The sequence below is a fragment of the Crocodylus porosus genome, unplaced genomic scaffold (assembly GCF_001723895.1).
Source record: "Crocodylus porosus isolate Cpor-Errol unplaced genomic scaffold, CroPor_comp1, whole genome shotgun sequence".
In the NCBI taxonomy this organism is placed as follows: domain Eukaryota; kingdom Metazoa; phylum Chordata; order Crocodylia; family Crocodylidae; genus Crocodylus; species Crocodylus porosus.
In genome coordinates this window covers 12,156,842-12,176,377 of record NW_017728925.1, presented here as the reverse complement: position 1 = coordinate 12,176,377, position 19,536 = coordinate 12,156,842, and the positions used below count along the sequence as shown (strand labels likewise).

The following is a 19,536-nucleotide window of genomic DNA, read 5'->3' as shown; positions in this document are numbered from 1 at the left end:
CTGCCCTTTGGGCAGGGGGCTGGACTCGATGATCTCCCGAGGTCCCTTCCAGCCCTGATGTCTATGAAATCTATGAAATCTATATCTCTGGATTGAGACCCAAGAGTTTCCTTGGCTGCTCTCAGGTTTCCCCCAGCCAGTGAACCGCTGACTAGCATCTGCCTTTATATACGGAAAAAGAATTAAAGAAATTCTCCTAACTGTTACCAGGTGAGCGTGTAAAATGTCAGCAAGCATCTTAAGGATAGAAAACCTCATCATTGCCTCACTGACTCATTCATGTCTTCTCGGGGCATTTGTTGGATGAGTGTCTCTTAAAAAGGGAAGTTGAAAAGTAGCATACACCCAGGAACAGAAATGTCCTGTAACCTGTCCTCAAGCAGAAGAGGGTTAGAAGATTTTTCTCTTCAAGTTATGTACAAACTTTTTTCTGACAGTTAAATAAGGAGATAAGGGCACTGGATGTCAGAATTTAAACAGGAAATTTAGTCTTCCCTGGTTGGCATGGGGTATACTCTAGTGTTGTTCATTGAACAACGATGACCTTCCGTAGACAAAATCTGTTAGGGCATGAATCCCATATGCGTGTTTGAGCAAGTATAGCCCCATTCAGTGAGCGGGGATTTGGCAGACTCATTAAGCAGTGTCCTTTCATAGCATACCTATATGTACCTTATTCCTTTCAAGTGGTAGCAAGGCACAAAGGGAGATTTGATGTTAAATCCCTCTCAAGAAAATGGGCAAGTCTGGGATGGCATGGAAGAAAGCCAGGCAATTGTTGCTGAAATTCCTTTCTGCTTTCAGGGAAGCATTTGCACTGAGGACAAAAAAAAAAAGAAAGAGTAATTACATCGAGTACAAAAAGTAGGCTTTTCAATTATTGCCTGCTTAAAAGGAAGCAGATCGAAGGCTAACGGTAAAGAAATCAAAACCATGGAAAGCATCAGGGGAGGCACTGTTTAGGAAATATCTGCTCCCAAGCTAACTTCACGTAAAATTAGAGAGGGGATGCTGACAAGCACCATAGTGCTGAAAAAAATGTGCTCTCCCTTGTTTGAAGTCCTGCCTTTGAAGCCTGAAATTACTTGGTTATTCAAGTGGGGCCAGATTCTGCCAACTTCATTCTCTCAAGCAAACTCATTGAAATCAGTGGGCCTGGTTCCCCTCTTGTTGACCCCCCACTGTGATGAATGCGCTGGAGTTAAAGCAGTGCACAACAGATCCAGGAGGCGACTCAGACTTTTGGGGGAAGCCTTGCGTCAGTGAGAAGCGTGGGAGTATTGTTCTCTTTTGGCCCAGCAGTGTTTGGAAAGCTATTCTCCGATTTCTCAGGAAGCTTGAAATTAGCATGGCTTTAAAAGACTGTTATGGGAGCATTGCCGTTACCGTTACTGTCAACATACCTTATTAGTTAACAAAATGAATGTTTTCAGAGCAGGTGAGACCAAGCCTGAAAGCAGTTGTGTTACAGTTTACTTCTGGCTAGTGTTTTCATCCTCCCTCAAAGCATGTGGTTCTTCAGAAGAATAATGTCAGTTCTGTTTCTTATTTAAAGAGCAAATTGGATGCTTATCTTGCTGGGATCCTATGACCCCAGCTGACTTCCTGCCCTTTGGGCGGGGGGGCTGGACTCGATGATCTCCCGAAGTCCCATCCAGCCCTAATGTCTGTGAAATCTATGAAAAAACAAAACCAAACCCCCAAAGCCTGAAATGTATTGTAGTAATCCAGACATTCAAAAGAAAATTGTTGGGCTCTTGCAGTGTTGAAGAAAAATGTTAATAAGGGGTTGGATTTTAGTCAAATGAATTCAGGGGTTACAGACACTGAGAAAATGATTTTCAAAATTTATCTAAATGTTTCTTCTTACTCTTATTTCATCTGCTACTGGAGATGCAGAGCAGAGCAACTACAACAGAAGAGAAACCTGTGTCTCAAATAAATGCAAATTCCTAAAGACAGAGTTAATGAGGACAATTCAAATTTATTGTAATTTTGTTTCTTAAGGGAATTTTTCCAGAATTTCATTGTCTTTTCTCTTGCACTTCTTTTTTCCCCCTCCTCTAGTTCTGCTATCTCTTCCTGCTATAGCCGCGTCTACCAGAGTCTGGCCAATCTGATTCGTTGGTCTGATCAGGTAATGCTGGAAGGTGTGAACTCGGAGGACAAAGAGGTGGTGACCACAGTTAAAGATGTCATAAAAGCTGTCCTGGATGGAGTCAAGGTACATAAAATGGATTGCCAAATTTTACAAAATATAAAATATCCATCTTTTAAAATAGATGTTTGAACATGTTGGCTTTTAGGAAGATCCTGTTCTTGAAGTGAATAAAATCGCATCTCTTAAATCTGCTTTCAGATGAGTTGAGATCAGTTCAGTTGAGATGACCCTGTCTGATGTGTTTCTTAAGAAGCCCAACACATGCTTTTAAAATGCACACCCTGGCAGCCTGATGCAGTGCCAGAAACATTAAGTCTTTATTGAGCATTATATTAAATGTTCAAAGGGTCTTCATCATGGTGAGTGTAGATTACAGGTTAGAGTTTGCATATTTTCTGTCTAGACAATGTTTAATGGAAATGTTTCCTGTTAATGTGGAGGAAGAATCAAAGATTGCCAACCTCAGCATTTATCAATAGCATGTTTCTGAGATTCCCAGTTACGCTGGGACTTGTTGCTGGTGATGGGGTAATGTCAATTGTTTTGGAGGTTTCGTTTGTATAAGCGTTTTTCAGTCTCAGTGGTCCATCTGTATCCTCTATGTGACCTCTTTGGAGCACTCCCTGCTATCTGTCCTTGCCTGGAAAAGCTGCTGGCATTCTTCCCACCTCCCAAGAAGTTTTTTGGCATCCATGTTTCTCACCATTCTCCAGGCCTTTCCCTGTCTTTGCTAATGGTTGCAGGGCCTAGCTGCTCTCTTTCTGCTGAAGAAAGGGAGGATTAAGTGTCTTGCATATACCAGCTGAATCAAACCACTAAGGATTGTTTTGGAACTAGGACTGAAATATATTTGGGGGCGTTATTTGCATTCAGCACCCTTTCTTCTTGCTCATAGTATAGCAGACACAGCTATCCTTTTTTGTACCCAGAACTGGCTGTGATTTTATTGCCTAGAACTCCCCATTAAAGCAGAACACATTTCCTTAATTTTGGCCTTTCCTTTTTTTCCAATGTATTTGTTGGCCGCTGTCATACTCTGAGTCTCCATCTTGGGCCGCCAATAGACGTTCAGTTAAAGGTGCAAAGGGATCTGATCTGCAGTCCTTACAGTCGTACCTCCTGCCATGTCATACGCTCCTCATCTGATTGGGGATCAAATCTTAATCGCACTCTTGCTGGTGCAAGACTGGGTCTTGATCCTGTATTCCCCCTATGCCAGAAAACAGCAAGCCAGGTGTCTGGTGTATAACATCTACCAGGGGCCTTCGATATCATTCACCTGAATTATTAAATGCTATTGTTGTTTTTCAGGGGCTTTAAACTTGTTTAGAATAAAATGTTCTTATCATCCAGCGGATTGCACTGCACGATATGCTCCTTAATCATACACTGCCAATATAAACTATGAAAGTGATATTTAAGTGTCAGATGGGATGGGGGAGAAGTTTGGGGTGGGGGTTAGAACTACTGAGGCAGAGCCTTACCTGGTGGAAAAGTCAATACTTCCTTGAAGTCAGTGGTGTTCTGGCATTGTGCACCACCCCAGGGGACCTACCTTGTAGTGTCCAAACTGCCAAGCATGTAGGGGAGACATTGGAACCCTGCAGCTTAATAAAGTTATACAGACCTGTGCAAACTTGTACAAGTATATGGGTGAAAAAATGACACAGCAACTTGGAAGACTCATGCCTGTTATGTAAACATACCTAGGATCCTGTCATTACTGCACAAAGACTGATTAGACTTGTGTGCAGGTCCATTGCAGAGAGAGACTGAGTTGGTTACATACCTGATGTCAGTGCCCTTGGCTGGGAATCCAGCTGGAAGACTTAAGGAGGCAGTATTTAGAAGTGATGTGAAAGCATCCCTTGTTGTGTTAGCAAGTGCCTTGGTACTTTAGAAGGGCCAAGCAGGAACTAAGAAATAGGTTACTTCTCTACTGCTGGATCCTTTAATTTTATCATTAGCAAATGATGCAAAATCTGCTTCCCCATTTCGGCGCTCACTTCCCTCTTCGCTTTCAGAATTCTGCAGGCCGTCACCAGTTCCATTGCCTTATTTGCTATGTTAATACCAGATTTTACCATCCCTGTGGTTTTTTATAGCAAGAAAAATTCCCTTTTATAATAATAGAATATTAAAAAAAACCCTCACCATCTCGCTTTGGACTTTCCATTTAGTTAAAGTAGCTTCAGTTCAGAGAGAGGTTTTAATTATCTGCAATTACTGCTGTAGAATCCTCTTCAATGTGCTAAGGAGAAATATACTGTGCTTCTGGCCCAGTTACTTTACTGATAATCCTCTGTGTTGTGAAGTAAATCCATAAGTTTCATTCTTGGACATGGCTTTGTAGTCCAAGGTTAATATAGATGGAAGTAATGGGATGCGAAATCTGTTGGTGTTCTGTTCTGATGCTTGTCAAAAGTGGGATCAGCTCAGATTTCAAGGAGGCCCTTTCAAGGTGGTTTTCAAGGGGGGTGTATGTATGGCATGGTGGCAGCATATGCCAGTAGGGACCATCCAAAGCACGCCCTACTCCTGCTCACATATTGTAAGCTGGAAATATGCCAGTGAGGCAGCTCCAGGGTCGGTGGCCATGCTTAGGCACACTAGAGTCCAGTCTCACTACAGTGTTTCTGAGTTCAGTGTATACGAGTGGGAAGGCAGGATGGGCTTGGGAGTGTCCCTGTTGGGACACGCTGCTGCTATGGTATCCCCTTAATGGGTGGCTTGCTTTCTGTAGTACGAGGTGGGAACTAGTAGGGAGATGAGGATGGGTTCACTGGGATCTAGAGGAGTTGGGAGACTGATGGTCTATTCTCCAGTGTCATCACCTCATCACACTTGCTCCAGGTCAAGGTCTGCTAGGAAAATGTTAGAAGGCAACTACAAAGCTAAACAGAAGGTGGAGTTAATTTTAGATTTCTTTTCCTCTGGTGTATACTGCATGGGCATGTACATTAGCTTTGACTAGTATGTTCCTAATTTTTTTCCCTTTTGTGAGTTCTCCTTGTACTCCAGCTTCATTGCATATGTCCAAGAATGTGCTACCAGATACCAGGGCATGGGGGTGAAGCAGTTAAAAGGTTAGTTAAAACTACTTCTTCCTGCCACAGTTAGCAGGAAAGGAGAGGGCATTCAGCAGAGAAATCTGAGGTTAGCTCAGTGTTCATTTTGGCTTTTCACTTTCTCTGAAAAAGAAGGACCTGGTTTTTATGGTTTTTGTACTGTATTTCCAATGTACATCAGCACCATAGACTTCATAGATACAGTCACAAGTCCTGCCACTCTGTTGTTACCCCATTCAATTACTGACACTTTGAAAAGTGGTCTGCCTAGCATGAGGGCTGCAGCATGCTAGAAAAGAGGTTAACGGTGGCCAGAGCATTTCCCTTAATCCCAGACCTTATCTTTTATCCTTGTCCAGCAAGTCAAGCCCTCCTCACAGAAGTCTTTGTTTCCCTTAAGGGCTCTTCTGTCTGCACAGGAGAGGAGTAAGTCCATAACCCTAGCCATGTTGAGCGCTCATGCCCTATCTGCTTCTACAGCCTGTTTCATGTAGCATGTATGGGATTTCCCAAGATAACCTCACTGCCTCTTTGTCTCTGCTATTATAACAGATGTCTAGTCTTACACAGGGTAAACCATTTCTTGAGCAGGAGCTGGGCCAAACACATAAATATAACTGCCAGAGGCAAGGCAACCTTGACTGGGCATATTGTCTTGGTGAAATGGGCAACAGGTCTACACACACCACCATGTGTGCTGCCCTCTTTCCTGTTGCTCTCCTGTGGCCTTTGTTTTCCTTTGGAAGTCTAACTCTTGTGCTCATTAGAGAGGTCTCTTCTGCAGTCAGATGATGATGATGATATTCTGATTATGATTACTTATGTCTAATGAAACTCTGACATCTGTTTCCTAACTCAGCAGATTTGGATGTGAAGAAAGCTGAATGGCAATGAATGCTTACACTGAATTTCAGATTGTTTCAAAAAAAAAAAAAAGGTAGTCCTTTGCAGCTTCCCTTGGAATAAAACTCAGGGGAGTCATTGTGATCTGCCAACACTGCTTGTTATCCAGTTTGATTGTAATGAGGTGCATGTTGATAGCTTTGAGGAATGGATCTGTTTGCCTCCCTGAAACATCCATACAATGTTCTCTATGCTCTTATGGCATTGTGTGAACATGAGTGATTGTTGTTTGGACTGCTGGCAGACTTAAAGTCAAGGATTATCATGCCTTTATCTCTTTATCCACAGTCTTATCTGCTTCAGCCAGACAGACAGTACAGTAGTACTTTAAAAGTTTCTAGGAGTTCCAAAACTAGTATTTAAGGGATGCCCTGGAGGCAGGCCTTGTAACAAATGCCCTCAAATTTAACTCAAGGTGGAAGGCAACCTTGTAGAAAACCTAAATCATATTTTTGCACGTATTTAAATAATTATAGATGCTAACACAGGTCTATAATTCTTTTATTCACTGAGCAAAGTAAGACCCTCCCCAAGTTTGGTGGCAGTTCACTGGCTTTATACATACAATGCAGTAACATTTGGACAGTTTCAGAATTTCAGGATATATCCTGGGCATCAGCAGACAGAACCCTAAGAATTTTGTTGGAAATCAGAAAAATGAAAAAGCCAAGTACGTTGGTCTCCTTGTTGAGAGCTGCTGAAAAATTTGCAGGGGAAGAATCTCAGTTAGCAGTGGAGAGTGCAGAGAAAACCTCACTCCTTCGTCCCTTCCTAGCAGCAGCCTTCCTGAACCTTATATGTTCTAGTGAAGATGGGTACCAGGACACAGTGCTCCAAATGGCTTCCTGAGGATAGAAGTTGCTGTGTCTCTGCGTGGTTTAACGTGCTGCTTTTTAACACAGTTCCATCAAATTTATCCTTTGTCTCTTTTTTTTCTACCCATGCTCCCCGCCCCCCTTTTTTTTTTAAGGAGCTGGTTAAACTCATGAAAGAGAAGCAGGACCACCCCTCTCCCACAAGCCCAGTTAAAACAAGTTTACCAACATGTAAATCTGACAGGTGAGTCACCAGGAAATACTTCATTTGGGGGCCTTAGCACATGTATGTGTCTTATGTGGTAGTTCCACATGGGCTTGTGTCTTCCCCCTAATAGCTGAATATTTCAGGGATGGTATCTGATATACTTCTGCACATGGTAGTAGCATTGTACTCCTCAGGTAGCCTTGTTCACAGTGGAACTACTCGAGGCATAAAATACTCTCAGTGTGAATGAGGGATCCAGAATCTGGCAATAAAAATGTGTGTGGCTGCTGCAGTCATACATTTTAGTGTCAATACAAGTGGAGTTTTGCTTGGAGGCCATAGGCATACCTTACAATAATAAATAATAGCATGCGCACATGCATGTATGTGTGTGCATGCACCTGTGTGTGTGTAAAAAATATAAAAGTATGTGTGATATTTACAGTGCATCAGAGCTTCCCCTGACAGACCGAGAGATGGAAATTCTCAACAAGACAACTGGTCTGACTCAGTCTACAGAAATACTGACTGACTCCATGGATGAAGAGGTTGCACCTCCCAAACCCCCTCTACCCTGCATTCGTGTGGCAGAAAACAGGTAATGCTCCCAAGCCATCTGTCTCTAGGATATCTCTTGTCTCCATCGGCCAGTGGTTTTTTTTATGTATCCTTTCCTGTATATAGACTGCCTATTGATGCCTCTAAAGGAAACTTTCAGGACCTTCATCTGAGGAGGGAAATCAGGACTGCCTATTGACAGAATACGGGCTGAGAATCTAGAGTTACTCTGCCTCTGGCTTGCTGTTGAATTTAAGCAAGTTATTTCACCTCTCTGTACCTTCCTCTAGCTGTTTTAAATTTGGGGATAACTTCTTTACAGGGCTTTGAGATCCCTGGATGAAAGGCACCATGTTAGTGCAAAGTATTCTCATTTAAAAGATATGAATGCCTACACCCCTTGTTTGGATAATACTTTTCTGCACTTTGTGTTAGTTGTATATAGGGTGTGATCAGTTTCCACTGAAGCCAAAGGTAATACACTTATTTCAGCAGGCTTGTTATCACGCTTGAATCTGCACGCAGATAGTTGTGCATTGTTTATCAGGTTAAATACTGATGAAAAGATATAACTGTGCATTGTCATCACTCTTACTGCCAATGAAAGAAATGTTTCTGCACTCTTTTTTTGAGAAGGAATATAATCCCAAGGTTTTGGTGTGTTTCTGCTACAGTTTTACCCCGACAGTTTTAATAAAAATGGATGGTATGAAAATGTATGTCATGGTTATGTGCAAATAGGGATTTTGGCTGTGGTTGGTTGTAAGAGTCTTGTTTCTGGGTAGTTTTAAATTCTCTTTACTCTGTGAAAGGTTCTGGTATGTTTTAGAAAGAGGCTATGAGCATACAAATTGAGACCAGGCAGGTTTGAGAGTCCCTGGACTTGGGAGCAGCATGTAAACAATATATAAAATTACAGGGAGCACTCCCATGTCCTGTGAAGTGGCTGTCTTAAGTAATGAGAGATGGGCATTTCCCAACTTTGTCCTAGTGCCAAAATATAGACCCTTATAGTACAGGCTGTGGGAGAGCATGGACAACCCTCTCCTCTTTTGAGTAACAGTGCATAAATTGATTGTGATAAGAGCTACTTTCCTGTCCCATGAAAATTTTCAGCGTTTAGAAAAAATAGATTGCTGAAACATTCCCACCCAGCTCTTGGCAAGAAGCCCTAAAATGATGTGACAGTAAAAACCTGTTCTCAGTCTCTTGGAGTATCCAAGAAACCTTTTGCTAACAAAGTATATGAAATACCCTGTGTCCTTGTGTCTTGCAGCCCTCCTCCAGCATTGCCCCCTAAAAAAAGGCAGTCGGCACCTTCCCCTACCAGAGTGGCAGTAGTAGCACCAATGAGTCGAGCCACTAGTGGGTCCAGTCTGCCTATCGGAATCAACAGACAGGTAATAGCTTCATCCCTTTAAAACCAATGAAATCGCGCTCTGGAATGTAGGGGGAGCTGAAAGAAGCACTGCTCCCTTCATCTCTACGATTCACAGCACACTTCTCTTGCTAAACAGCCTTGTTTAAAGAAGAGCTACATTTTCCGTGAAGAGGAGATTCAGAAGTGTAAAGCCTCATGTAATAAATAACTTGCATCAGTTAAATTTCTTAAGGCTGCTGTTGCATTTAAATAATGCGTTCTCTCAAGTTGTGTTACAGTGACTGATCATAGGCTTTCAAGAGTAGAAAGAGTGAATATGCCAGTCCGTAACAGCATGCTGGGTGTGTCTACATGAGACGTTTACTGCACAGCAGGCTAATTAACTCAGCAGTAACTGTCTCGTGTCTACACATGCAGCCCTATTAGACCTCAGGAAACTAATCAACTCCCCAGCAAGATAGTACTTGAAACATGAGTACTGTCCTGCTGCAGAATGTTTTTTGTGTGCAGCAGCATATAAGTCAATGCTGCCCTGGCTGGCTGGGACTCGAGGGTGCTTCGGTATGGGGGCTGCCTGCTGGCTAGCCCCACACTGGAGCAACCTTGTGCCCCAGCCAGCCCTTCTGTAGCACGTTGAGCTGAGTAAGAGCAGCCCCAGATTTTGTAGTCTGGCCAACCTCTGGGCTTGCTGCCAGCCGGGGCTGTTCCAGCCGGGCTCATCATGTTACAGTCACAGGTGTACGTTCAAACAGTGCACCTGGGAGCAATAAACTCCAGTGCAATATGCCCTGGAGTTTATTGCTGTATGCTGACAGCACAGGTAGACATGCCCAGCAAGTGCAAAACACCAGGCCCATCATATCAAGACCCACCATTCTCGGGTATGCCATGGGCCATAGATAGCTCACTGGAGAGATCACACCTCCATATCCAAGCAATTGCGTCTTAAATCATTTACCCTGCACAGGTGGTTTGATCATTTCTGGGCCCTGTTGGTTCTTGTTCTGGGGAGAATGGAAGATGAGAAGGTGTTGGTCACTGTCTGCCATTTTGTATTATCATGGATATGGCATTCTAGAGATCCACCATCATGTTAGCTGTCCAGTAAAGATTGAAATAACTTTGATTACCCCAGCTTGACTCCAGTCCACATGCTAATACCCTTAACTTGAGTGTGGTGGTGCTTTTTAACTCCAATTGGTTGATCTGTCAGGAGGCTGTTGATCTATAGGGTGACAATTACGGCTAGTGCAACTCATTAGCTGCTAATACAAGCACTCCATGCAGCACTGTGACTCCTCCCAAGGGAGATAAGGGAAACTATAGAGGCGCCAACTTGAAAGTTAATAAATTCCACAGTCAAAACATAGCCGTAGACACTAAGATGGAAACAGTGAAGGCCTTGTTTACGTTGCAGGTCTTATGCTAGCAGATAGCAATGACATGTACACACCTTGCATGACTTTGGTGGTTCCTCAGCCCCTTCCAGAACCATGTGGCTCCACTACGATAGCTGTACCAACAGGACAAAAGATACACCCTGGGGGCGCCAGCTGTTGACGTGGCTGTGGCAGCCAGCAGGAAACATGGGCGTGTCTACATATGCTTTTTGTCATGGAGGCAGAAGCCTTCTTGTCTAAACAGCAGTAACCCTGTTCAGGTTCCCCTGAGCACATACAGATAACTCAGCAAAGCTGCGATGATCCAGTTTGGTCATGACAAATGCCTTGGAGAGTAGGACTTTGGCAGAGAGCTCGGCCTTGGTCTCCCCAGTATGCAGTCAGCTCTTGTCACTTAGCACAAGCTGTCCACAGCACTGCAAGCTTATACAGCATTTGTGGCAGTTGCTTCCTTCATCTTCCCCCTAGCTGCACAAATGAACAATGTGGTAGTAGATGTAGGTCTTTCTAACTGGGGTGCACCTGGCAGATTGTCCCCCTACTGTCTAAGCTCTTTAAGGAGGAGACTTCTGCTTCGGATGTTGTCTTCTTCTTTCCTATAAAACTGTTGATAATAATGCAGGTTGTTTTGGGTGGTTGTTTTTTCTACCTAAGGATTTTGATGTTGACTGTTACGCCCAGAGGAGGCTGTCAGGTGGCAGCCACTCCTATGGAGGGGAGTCCCCTCGTCTCTCACCGTGCAATAGTATTGGCAAACTCAGCAAGTCGGATGAGCAGCTCTCCTCGCTGGACCGTGACAGTGGGCAGTGCTCCCGCAACACAAGCTGTGAAACATTGGGTAAGGAGGCAAGTCCCAAATCACTCTAGTCTTGTGCCATCACAGGGCAGTGATGCAGAAGAATAACAGGGTCTCGCCTGTAACCGTTTCTGTGTAGCTGCTGCTGGCAGCTCTGGGATAAATGCTATTCCATCAGGGGAGGAAAGGCACAAAGGGAGTTGGTTAAGTTGCCTTTCAGCTACAGACATCTGAATTCCAGTGATCTGGGTCACAAGCTGAAACGACGGTTGTGTTCAGCCTCATTAGTGCACATCAGTAGAAAAGGGCAGTTCCGTGATGCTAAAAAAACTATTTCAAGCCTGGAGGAATTATAGGACAGCGCAATAACCAAATACATTCAGTGTAGAAACTGGATTCTCCCTCATGGGAGATTTTCGGAAAAAGACTCTGTGGGCATCTGTCTGGGCTGGTTTAGAAATAGCACTTCGTGCATCTTTACAGAGGGTTGGAGTACATGCCCCTGCATGTCCTTCCCAGCCTGATGACTTGTGATTCTAGAAACATTATCCCTCTAATGATGCTTCTTTTGAATGGTTGTTACAAAGTGTTTGCCTAATAACCTGAAGGAGTTCAGATCTTGCAAGGAGTCTGCTAGGCACTTTGCAGATGATGTTGGAAGAGGCTATGCTGTAAAGGGTTTGCCTTCTAAACTGAGGACTTGGTATTGCAAATGAAGATGACATGAGGTGGGGAGTAACATATATAAGGGGCTAGGGTTACAGCTGGAAGGCAGTGCATCAGGCCTCAATAACTGGGTTTTGTTGTCCTTTCTCTTATGTGCAGATCACTCGGATCACTATGACCCGGACTATGAATTCCTACAGCAGGACCTCTCCAATGCTGACCAGATACCTCAGCAGGGGCCAAGTATCCTAAGCCCGTTGCCGGAGTCCTTGGGCGAGTCTGGCTCCCCCTTTCATGGACATGGTTTCCAGATCCCCCAGGGCAGCTCTCCCCAGCCGGAGCACTGCAGCACGTTGGTAGCAACTCAGTCCACAGAGACTCCCCCAGCTTTGCCAGAAAAGAAGAGGAGGAGTGCAGCCTCTCAGACTTCAGATAACTCAGGCTGCAGGGTCTCATATGAGAGGCACCCTTCACAGTACGATAATATCTCAGAGGATGACACGCAGAACCCCGGGGCTCTCCCATCATTACCCTTCCCACCATTTCCTGCTGTCTCGCCCTTCCCGCAAGGGAACTCTTCAGTACCGATTGAATTCATTACTACTTTTGCTGCTCCGGACTCTACGGGTGATGCAGAGAAACCACCCCCTCTTCCAGAGAAGAAGAACAAACACAGTAAGCCACTGCCTCTGTTGGTATTCGTTCATGTCCTTCCCTCCCTTAAAGCCAGTGTGCTATGGGTGATCATGCCCCAGTCCCCTAAGGCCAGATGTCTTTCCCTTCCTCGTCATCAATATTTCCAAACCCAAGGGAGGGTGAGATCAGCAGTTAATATTTATGGCAGCCTCAAACACCATTGCTCCCTGTAGAGAGAGTTCCATTCTCTATCTCTCCCAGTTCCCAAGTGTGGGAGACTGTGCCTTTTGAGCCTCCCCAATGTATTCCTGCTTTATGCCCTTGAAGACTAATTTCAAGGAAGCTTTCCACCACAGAGGGGAGGGTTCTTCTGTGAACCTGAAGAAAAGCTTGCTTTTCCAGCTTTTCACCCCTCCTGAGGCTAGTTGGTACCACCCCTGTAGTTTGGGCCCTGGATCATGATCACCTGCATAACAGCATAGGACTAGCTTGTAATGGCAGTGCCAGGTGCTGCCATCCAGCTGTGGGAGTCATTTCCTTTGTATACATAAAACATATTATTAAAGTGAAGACCATCTGAATGCAGGGGCCTTCTGTCCTTATCCAGACTTCCAGCTCCCTGTATTCTGGCTCTAAGGACTGGAGATAATGACTTCACTTGGAATATGTTAATATCCACTAAATGGTAGGTTTCTTGCTTTTAAAACTTGGCCATCTTGTTGAAAGAAAACAGTTATACCAATCCATTAGGGAATGAACTGAGCTGTGGACTGTGTGGCTAGACTCAGCAAGCATTAGCATTTCAGCCACTGGCTAGCCTTACAGTTCCTCATTTAAAGACATTGTGTGCGCTGCCCTGTCATTCAGCATTTGGATCAGAGCTGCTAGGTCGTGTGTGTTCCAGCCCAGCAAACAAAACAATTGGGAAATATTGAGCCAGCCTTCTGACTTGTTTCTGTAGGTGGTGGTTTTTTCATTGGGAACAGAGTGGGATTTCAACTAGCCTGAACTCCTTAATGGCCTCTATCCTGTCAAATTAATACCATCCCATTCCCACGCTGATGATGTAGAAGAGTTCATCAGCAGAAAACCACATTTCCATTGGTAAGGCTGGTCCTGAAGTTATGCAGGCTGCAGCTGCCACCCGTGTTGGTAGAGCAGCCCCAGTTTGAGAACCCAGTCTTTTACCTAGGGTTCCCCACCCTTGTGCCAGTACATCAGCCAGACAAGAGCATGGCTTGTGGGCAAGGTAAGACAAAGGGTTTAAAGGTACCAAGAGCAAACAACCAGGAGTCAAAGCTGGGGCTCACGTATGGCACAAGCGAGAGACAGGTTGGTATGTTGTTTAGTCAGGGACAGTTGTTCTGACTCGAGGCTTGTACTTGTGTGTGGCGCTGATCTCAGTGGTATGAGGCTACAAGTTCTCCTTCCTGGATGCAGGCTCAGATGCACTGCTCACCCGTGCACTTTCGGTCGCCCCAATGGGCGTGTGCAGGTAGATGCCACCACATACATGTAGGTGACTTAGCTTTGCAGAGGCACACGAATGGATGTACATGGGCTAAGAGCAGTTGGAAGACCCATTCCTTGTTGAAAGAGACTAAGCCATTTGCCTGGCTCTCTAAGCCCCGCATTATTCTTCTTTATCATACAAAGCTGTTCACAGAATCAGGGAATTACAGGTACTCCTCACTTAACATTGTCCCAGCTGAAGTTGTTTAGTTATTACCTCGCTGATCTATTAGAGATCATACTTGTTTAAAGTCATGCAGTGTTCGGTTATAACGTTGTTTGGCTGCCACCTGCTAGTAGGTAACTGCTGTGACGTCATTGGATTTGCTTAACATAGTTTCACTTAGTCGCATTTTTCAAGAATGTAACTATGACATTAAGTGAGGAGCAGCTGTATTTAAAAATGATTTTTAAAGTTTTTCTCCTTCTTATTGCCATTGTGCACTTTGAACCCCAAAAGCAGAACCGACAAGCAGATTTAGCCTTAATGTTTTATCTGAGCTGTGTACAATAGAGTTGGCACAGTAATCTGATCTGAAAATGTCAGAGAGGTGATTAGATTGTATTGCTAGGAAGGGAGAAGCTGGGTTATCAAGCATGTCATCAGCCCTGTTAGTTTGATACAACACCTTTGGTGCAGAGTTTGCAGCAACATTTGGGCTGTAGCCCAATTTCCATTGCAGCATGCTTTGCAGTCAGCCAGAGTTTGCTGTGTGCAGCCCGTACCCTGCTGTGTATCATGCCACAGGTCTGTGGTTGTTTATTTTTGTTTTTTTACATCCTCACTTCTCATACTGACATTTTTAGATATATGGTAGGACCCTCGTGTCCTGGCTTTTAGCCTGCATCTTGAATATGACGCATGCAGATATTCTAGTGTAAATGAATATATACGTACATTTAAATGTCCATGGCAAACTCGTAGGATGCTGACCAAAGGAAACATGCATTTGCAAAGATTTAGAGTTGTCTTGATTGTGGTCTCTTTATTGTGAGTCAGCCTATGGCAGTTGATTCATTGGCAGGAAACAATGCAACAGAGACTTGGAGGGGCTGTTCATTAATAATACGCGGCAAATCATGACTGAATTAATTAATCATATATGAACTGTGCCTAAGACGTCCACCAAGAGCCCCTTTCTGCCTACTGCAAATGGGGAGAATGATCTACCTTCCAACCCACTACTGTGCCCGTGGTGAATTATACCAGACCGTAGTTAAGCACCAACAATGTGCTTGTGTTGTACCAGGCACCAAATGTAGAACAGTCTCTGCTGTGAAGAGCTCATGGTCTAAAATGATAAGATCCTCCACTCAAGTAGCTTTCAATCAAGGGGTGAGTTTTTATTTATGTTTTTGTCTAATGTTTTCGCTGCTTTTTCTCTCCCTGTTAGTGGGGACTGAGTGTAGCCTGCTGCCTTCTTGGCAGATGGCATTGTCTACTGGAACCACATTAAAGATAGGCTGGTGTTAGCCAGCATAATATAAATGACCCTTATCTTCAGGGATGATGATGAAGGCTAGTTTCTTTGCCATTGTCTTCACTAGCCAGGGAACATGAATCATAGAAATGATTCAGACTTGCTGAATCATAGAAAATGAGGGACCTTAGGAGGTCCAGCCCCCTGCTAAGAGCAGAGCCAGCCCCAACTAGATCATTCCAGCCAAGGCTTTGTCTACCTGCGTCATAAAAACCTCCAAGGATGGAGACTCCATGTCCTCTCTGGGTTCCAGCGCTTCACCACCCTTCCAGTGAGAGTTTTTCCTAATATACAACGTAAACCTCCCTTGCTGCAACTTGAGCCCATTGCTCCTTGTCCTGCCATCTGCCACCACTGAGAACAGTCTTTGGAACCCCCCTTCAGGGAGTTGAAGGCAGCTGTTTAATCCTCCCCTGGTCTTTTCTAATCCAGACTAAATAAGCCAAGTTCCCTCAGCCTCTCCATCATAAGCAGGGATCCTGGTTTTCCCCGATAAAAAAAATTTGCAAATTTTCTGATAAAAACTCCAAAATCCATGATTAAAATGAAAGGCCCCTAACTCCCTCCCACAGCCACCCCTGGCCCTGCTGGTGCCCCACAGCCCCCTGCCCTACCAGCCCTGCCAGAGGGGCCCCCCAGCTGCTTGGGCTACGGGACCAGGGACCCAGGTCCACAGCCCCCTGCCCCCAGCAGGAGGTGGCGGCTTCTGTAGCAGAGGGAGCCCAGCTCCCCACCCCCTGCTGCCTGCCTGATGTGCATGGGGCTGGCATGGGCTGCCCACTGCAGGCTTGGGCTCCCCACCCTGCTGCCCACCCCCAAGGCCTCTGCAGCCCAGTGGATGCAACCCGGCACTGCAGGGCACAACAGGGCTGTGCAGGGATCTCCTTGCCACTGAGAGCTTGCGCTGCCCTGGTGAGGCGTCCCCTATACATGCAGCAGCAGTGTGGAGGACAACCCAGTGCTGCCACCCCTGCTGCTGCTATTGCACACACAGGGGACCCCTCACCAGGGCAGTCCCAGCCCTGTATAACTCTCTCCCTCCCTCCCTGTGGGAGCCTCAATCCCCACCCCACCATTTACCTGTGGGAGCTGCTCTCCAGGCTGCCTGGGGGCCATGTGCATGTACATGCACATGGAGCCCCCTGCCTGACCACCCTCCTCCTGCTCCCTTCCAGCCCCCTGCAGAGAGCTCTTTGCAAACCTGCTAAACCATTGGTTTCTCCAGTAAAATGAAAAAGCTACAGTTTTCTCCGGTAAAGGGTAAAATCTTCAGTTTTCTCTGTTTTTCCATGGGAAATGGAAAACTGAGATTGCTGCTCAGAATGCCATGTGCCCCAGCGCCCTCACCATTTCCATCGTCCACCACTGGACTCTCTCCAATTTGTCCGCATCCCTTCTGTAGCGGGGGGCCCAAAACTGAGCACACTATTCCAGATGTGGCCTCACCAGTGCAGAACAGAAGGGAAGAATCACTTCCCTCAATCTGTTGGCAACACTTCTACCACTGCGGCCATTAGCCCTCTTGGCAACAAGGGCATGCGGTTGGCTTATATTCAGCTTACTGTCCACTGTAACCCCCAGATCCTTTTCTGCAGAGCTGCTGCCCAGCCAGTCAGCCCCCAGCCTGTACTGGCACATGGGATTGTTCCGTCTTAAGTGTAGGACCTTGTCTTATTGAACCTCATGAGATTTCTTTTGGTCTAGTCCTCCAATTTATGTAGGTCTGTCTGAATCCTGACCCTAGCCTCCAGCATATTTACTACTCCCCTCCAGTTTGGTGTCATCTGCAGACTTGCTGAGGGTGCACTCTATCCCGTCTTCCTGGTCATTGATGATGATATTGAACAAAACTGGCTCCAGAACCAAATCCTGGGGCACTCCACTTAGATTCACAGATGCTAGGGTTGGAAGGGACCTCAACAGATCAAGTCCGATCCCCTGCCTAGGCAGGAAAGAGTGCTGGGGTCAGAGGGCCCCAACTGGATGCCTATCCAGCCTTCTCTTAAAGACCCCCAATGTGTAGGTATCAAGACCCCCACTTGATACTGGCTGCCAACTAGACATTGAGCCATTAACTACTACTATCCTCTGAGCCCAGTGATCCAGCCAGTTTTCTGTCTGCTTGACAGTCCATTCGTGCAGCCTTTACTTCCTTAGCTTACTTGCAGGAATGTTGTGGGAGACTATATCAAAAGCCTTGCTAAAGTCAAGGTATATCACATCCACTGGTTTGCCTGCACCCACAGAGCCCGTCATCTCATCACAGAAGGCAATCAGGGTGGTCAGGCATGACTTGCCCTTGGTGAATTCATGCTGACTGTTCCTAAGTAATCACCTTCTCCAAGTGCTTAGAAATGGATTCCTTGAGGATCTGCTTCATGATTTTTCCATGAGAGCACGGCTTGAGTGTATTCTTTAATTTAACCCCTGTCCTCACACAGACACACATCCATCACTCATGCACTGGTAACAATATCACACATCAGCTGACACTACCTGAGATGTGCAACAGACCTTGACTTGAGTTTTGGCAAGGAGGCAGTTAGCCTGTGGAGCTCAGCACCCAACTAGGGTAGCGCAAGGAGGCTGTGGCTCCTTTTAAACCTGATCACGACCACCCGTACAAGCTGGAGAGGTGCTTATCCAGGAGCAGAAAGCCACGACATGCTCGTGAAGGTGATTCTAACTGCAGCGCTGCTCTTCTCCCCCCCCCACGTTTTGGGTCTAGATAGAGGTGACGTAAGGGAGGCATTTTGGAAGGTCTTGAAGGAGGATGCTCCAGACTGCGTCTCTCATTCCAGGGGGGTGAGAGGGTGCCGCTGCGGAGATGTTCTGGCCGGAGGCATTATGTCTCTTCCCTCCCGCCTGTGGAAGAAACTGCAGGGTGTGCAGCCAGTGCCGAGCCAGTGATGTCACTTCCCCATCTGCTTTTTGAATTTCTGCCTCATTAAAAACCGCAGCACAGAGGGGAGGGGAGGGGAGGGTGGGGGGAGCCCTCTGCAAACAGCAATCTCAGGAATGTGTCCGTTTTCTTTTCTGGAGATAGAGGCATTTAAAGGGCCTCTTCTGTGCGCACTCAGCCTCCTCTGCTCCCGCAGCACTGAATGCAGGGATTGTACTTTGCTGTGTCAAATGCCTTTTCCTTCACCTAAAAACACAGGTGAAGTGCACAGACGCACTCACCTGCCTTGCACTATCGGTTGCTGCCATGGCAATGAGACGCATTAGCGTCATAAAGAGCAGAGATAAAGGAGCTCTTCATTATTCCTTTCCAGACTGCGTTAAGGCTCCCAGCAGCATAGAGGCATGCTGCGCTGAGCAAAGGCACAGGCTGGAAGCTCATTTTCCCTGGGAATCGAATGTGTCGCTTCTTCACCAGCACTTCCCATTACTGAAGTAGGGCTCCATTGTGGCTGTCGGGTGGTGACGTCAGCTCAGTGCATTCAATGTGGTGCTGGTTTTGTAAATGAATCCTTACTGAGGCTTAGTCAGAACATGCCTGTGTAGACTGTTACCGTATTTTGGGTCACCGACCCTGCAGAGGCTTTCCTTGTTTCTGACTGGTTTCAGTCCTGTTCAAGCTGTGAGCTAAAATGTGGCCTTTTGCCCCAGACTTTTAGTTTCTGTTCCTCCACCCAGGAAAGTTGCAGCCCTTACATGTAACTTAGGGTGCTGGGGATAGCTGGTCTGTTAAAGAAAGAGGCTTTGTGATCTGGAGCTCTGTATGACACGGGGCTTTCAGTGCTTCTCTGTACATATGCTTTGAAGGGAGCAGTTTGGTCCCCTGAGTCTTGCTGATATTTCATAGTTTCGTAGTTTCTAGGGTCGGAAGGGACCTGAGCAGATCATCTAGTCCAATCCCCTGCCACGGCAGGAAAGAGTACTGGGGTCAAACGACCCCAGCAAGATGTTCATCTAACCTCCTCTTAAACACCCCCAGGGTAGGAGCCA

The 19,536-nt window shown here is 45.8% G+C and overlaps 1 protein-coding gene across 1 annotated transcript in view; it reads left to right on the top strand.

The window, feature by feature from the left end:
• The window catches only part of RAPGEF1 (Rap guanine nucleotide exchange factor 1), a 68,615-nt gene that overhangs the window by 8,843 nt on the left and 40,236 nt on the right, over nucleotides 1–19,536 (top strand). The window contains exons 3-8 of the mRNA XM_019540831.1: nucleotides 2,068–2,224; nucleotides 7,103–7,191; nucleotides 7,601–7,753; nucleotides 8,990–9,113; nucleotides 11,149–11,332; nucleotides 12,116–12,631. Of these exons, the coding sequence (XP_019396376.1) occupies nucleotides 2,068–2,224; nucleotides 7,103–7,191; nucleotides 7,601–7,753; nucleotides 8,990–9,113; nucleotides 11,149–11,332; nucleotides 12,116–12,631 (1,223 nt within the window). The remainder of the gene's footprint in view (nucleotides 1–2,067; nucleotides 2,225–7,102; nucleotides 7,192–7,600; nucleotides 7,754–8,989; nucleotides 9,114–11,148; nucleotides 11,333–12,115; nucleotides 12,632–19,536) is intronic.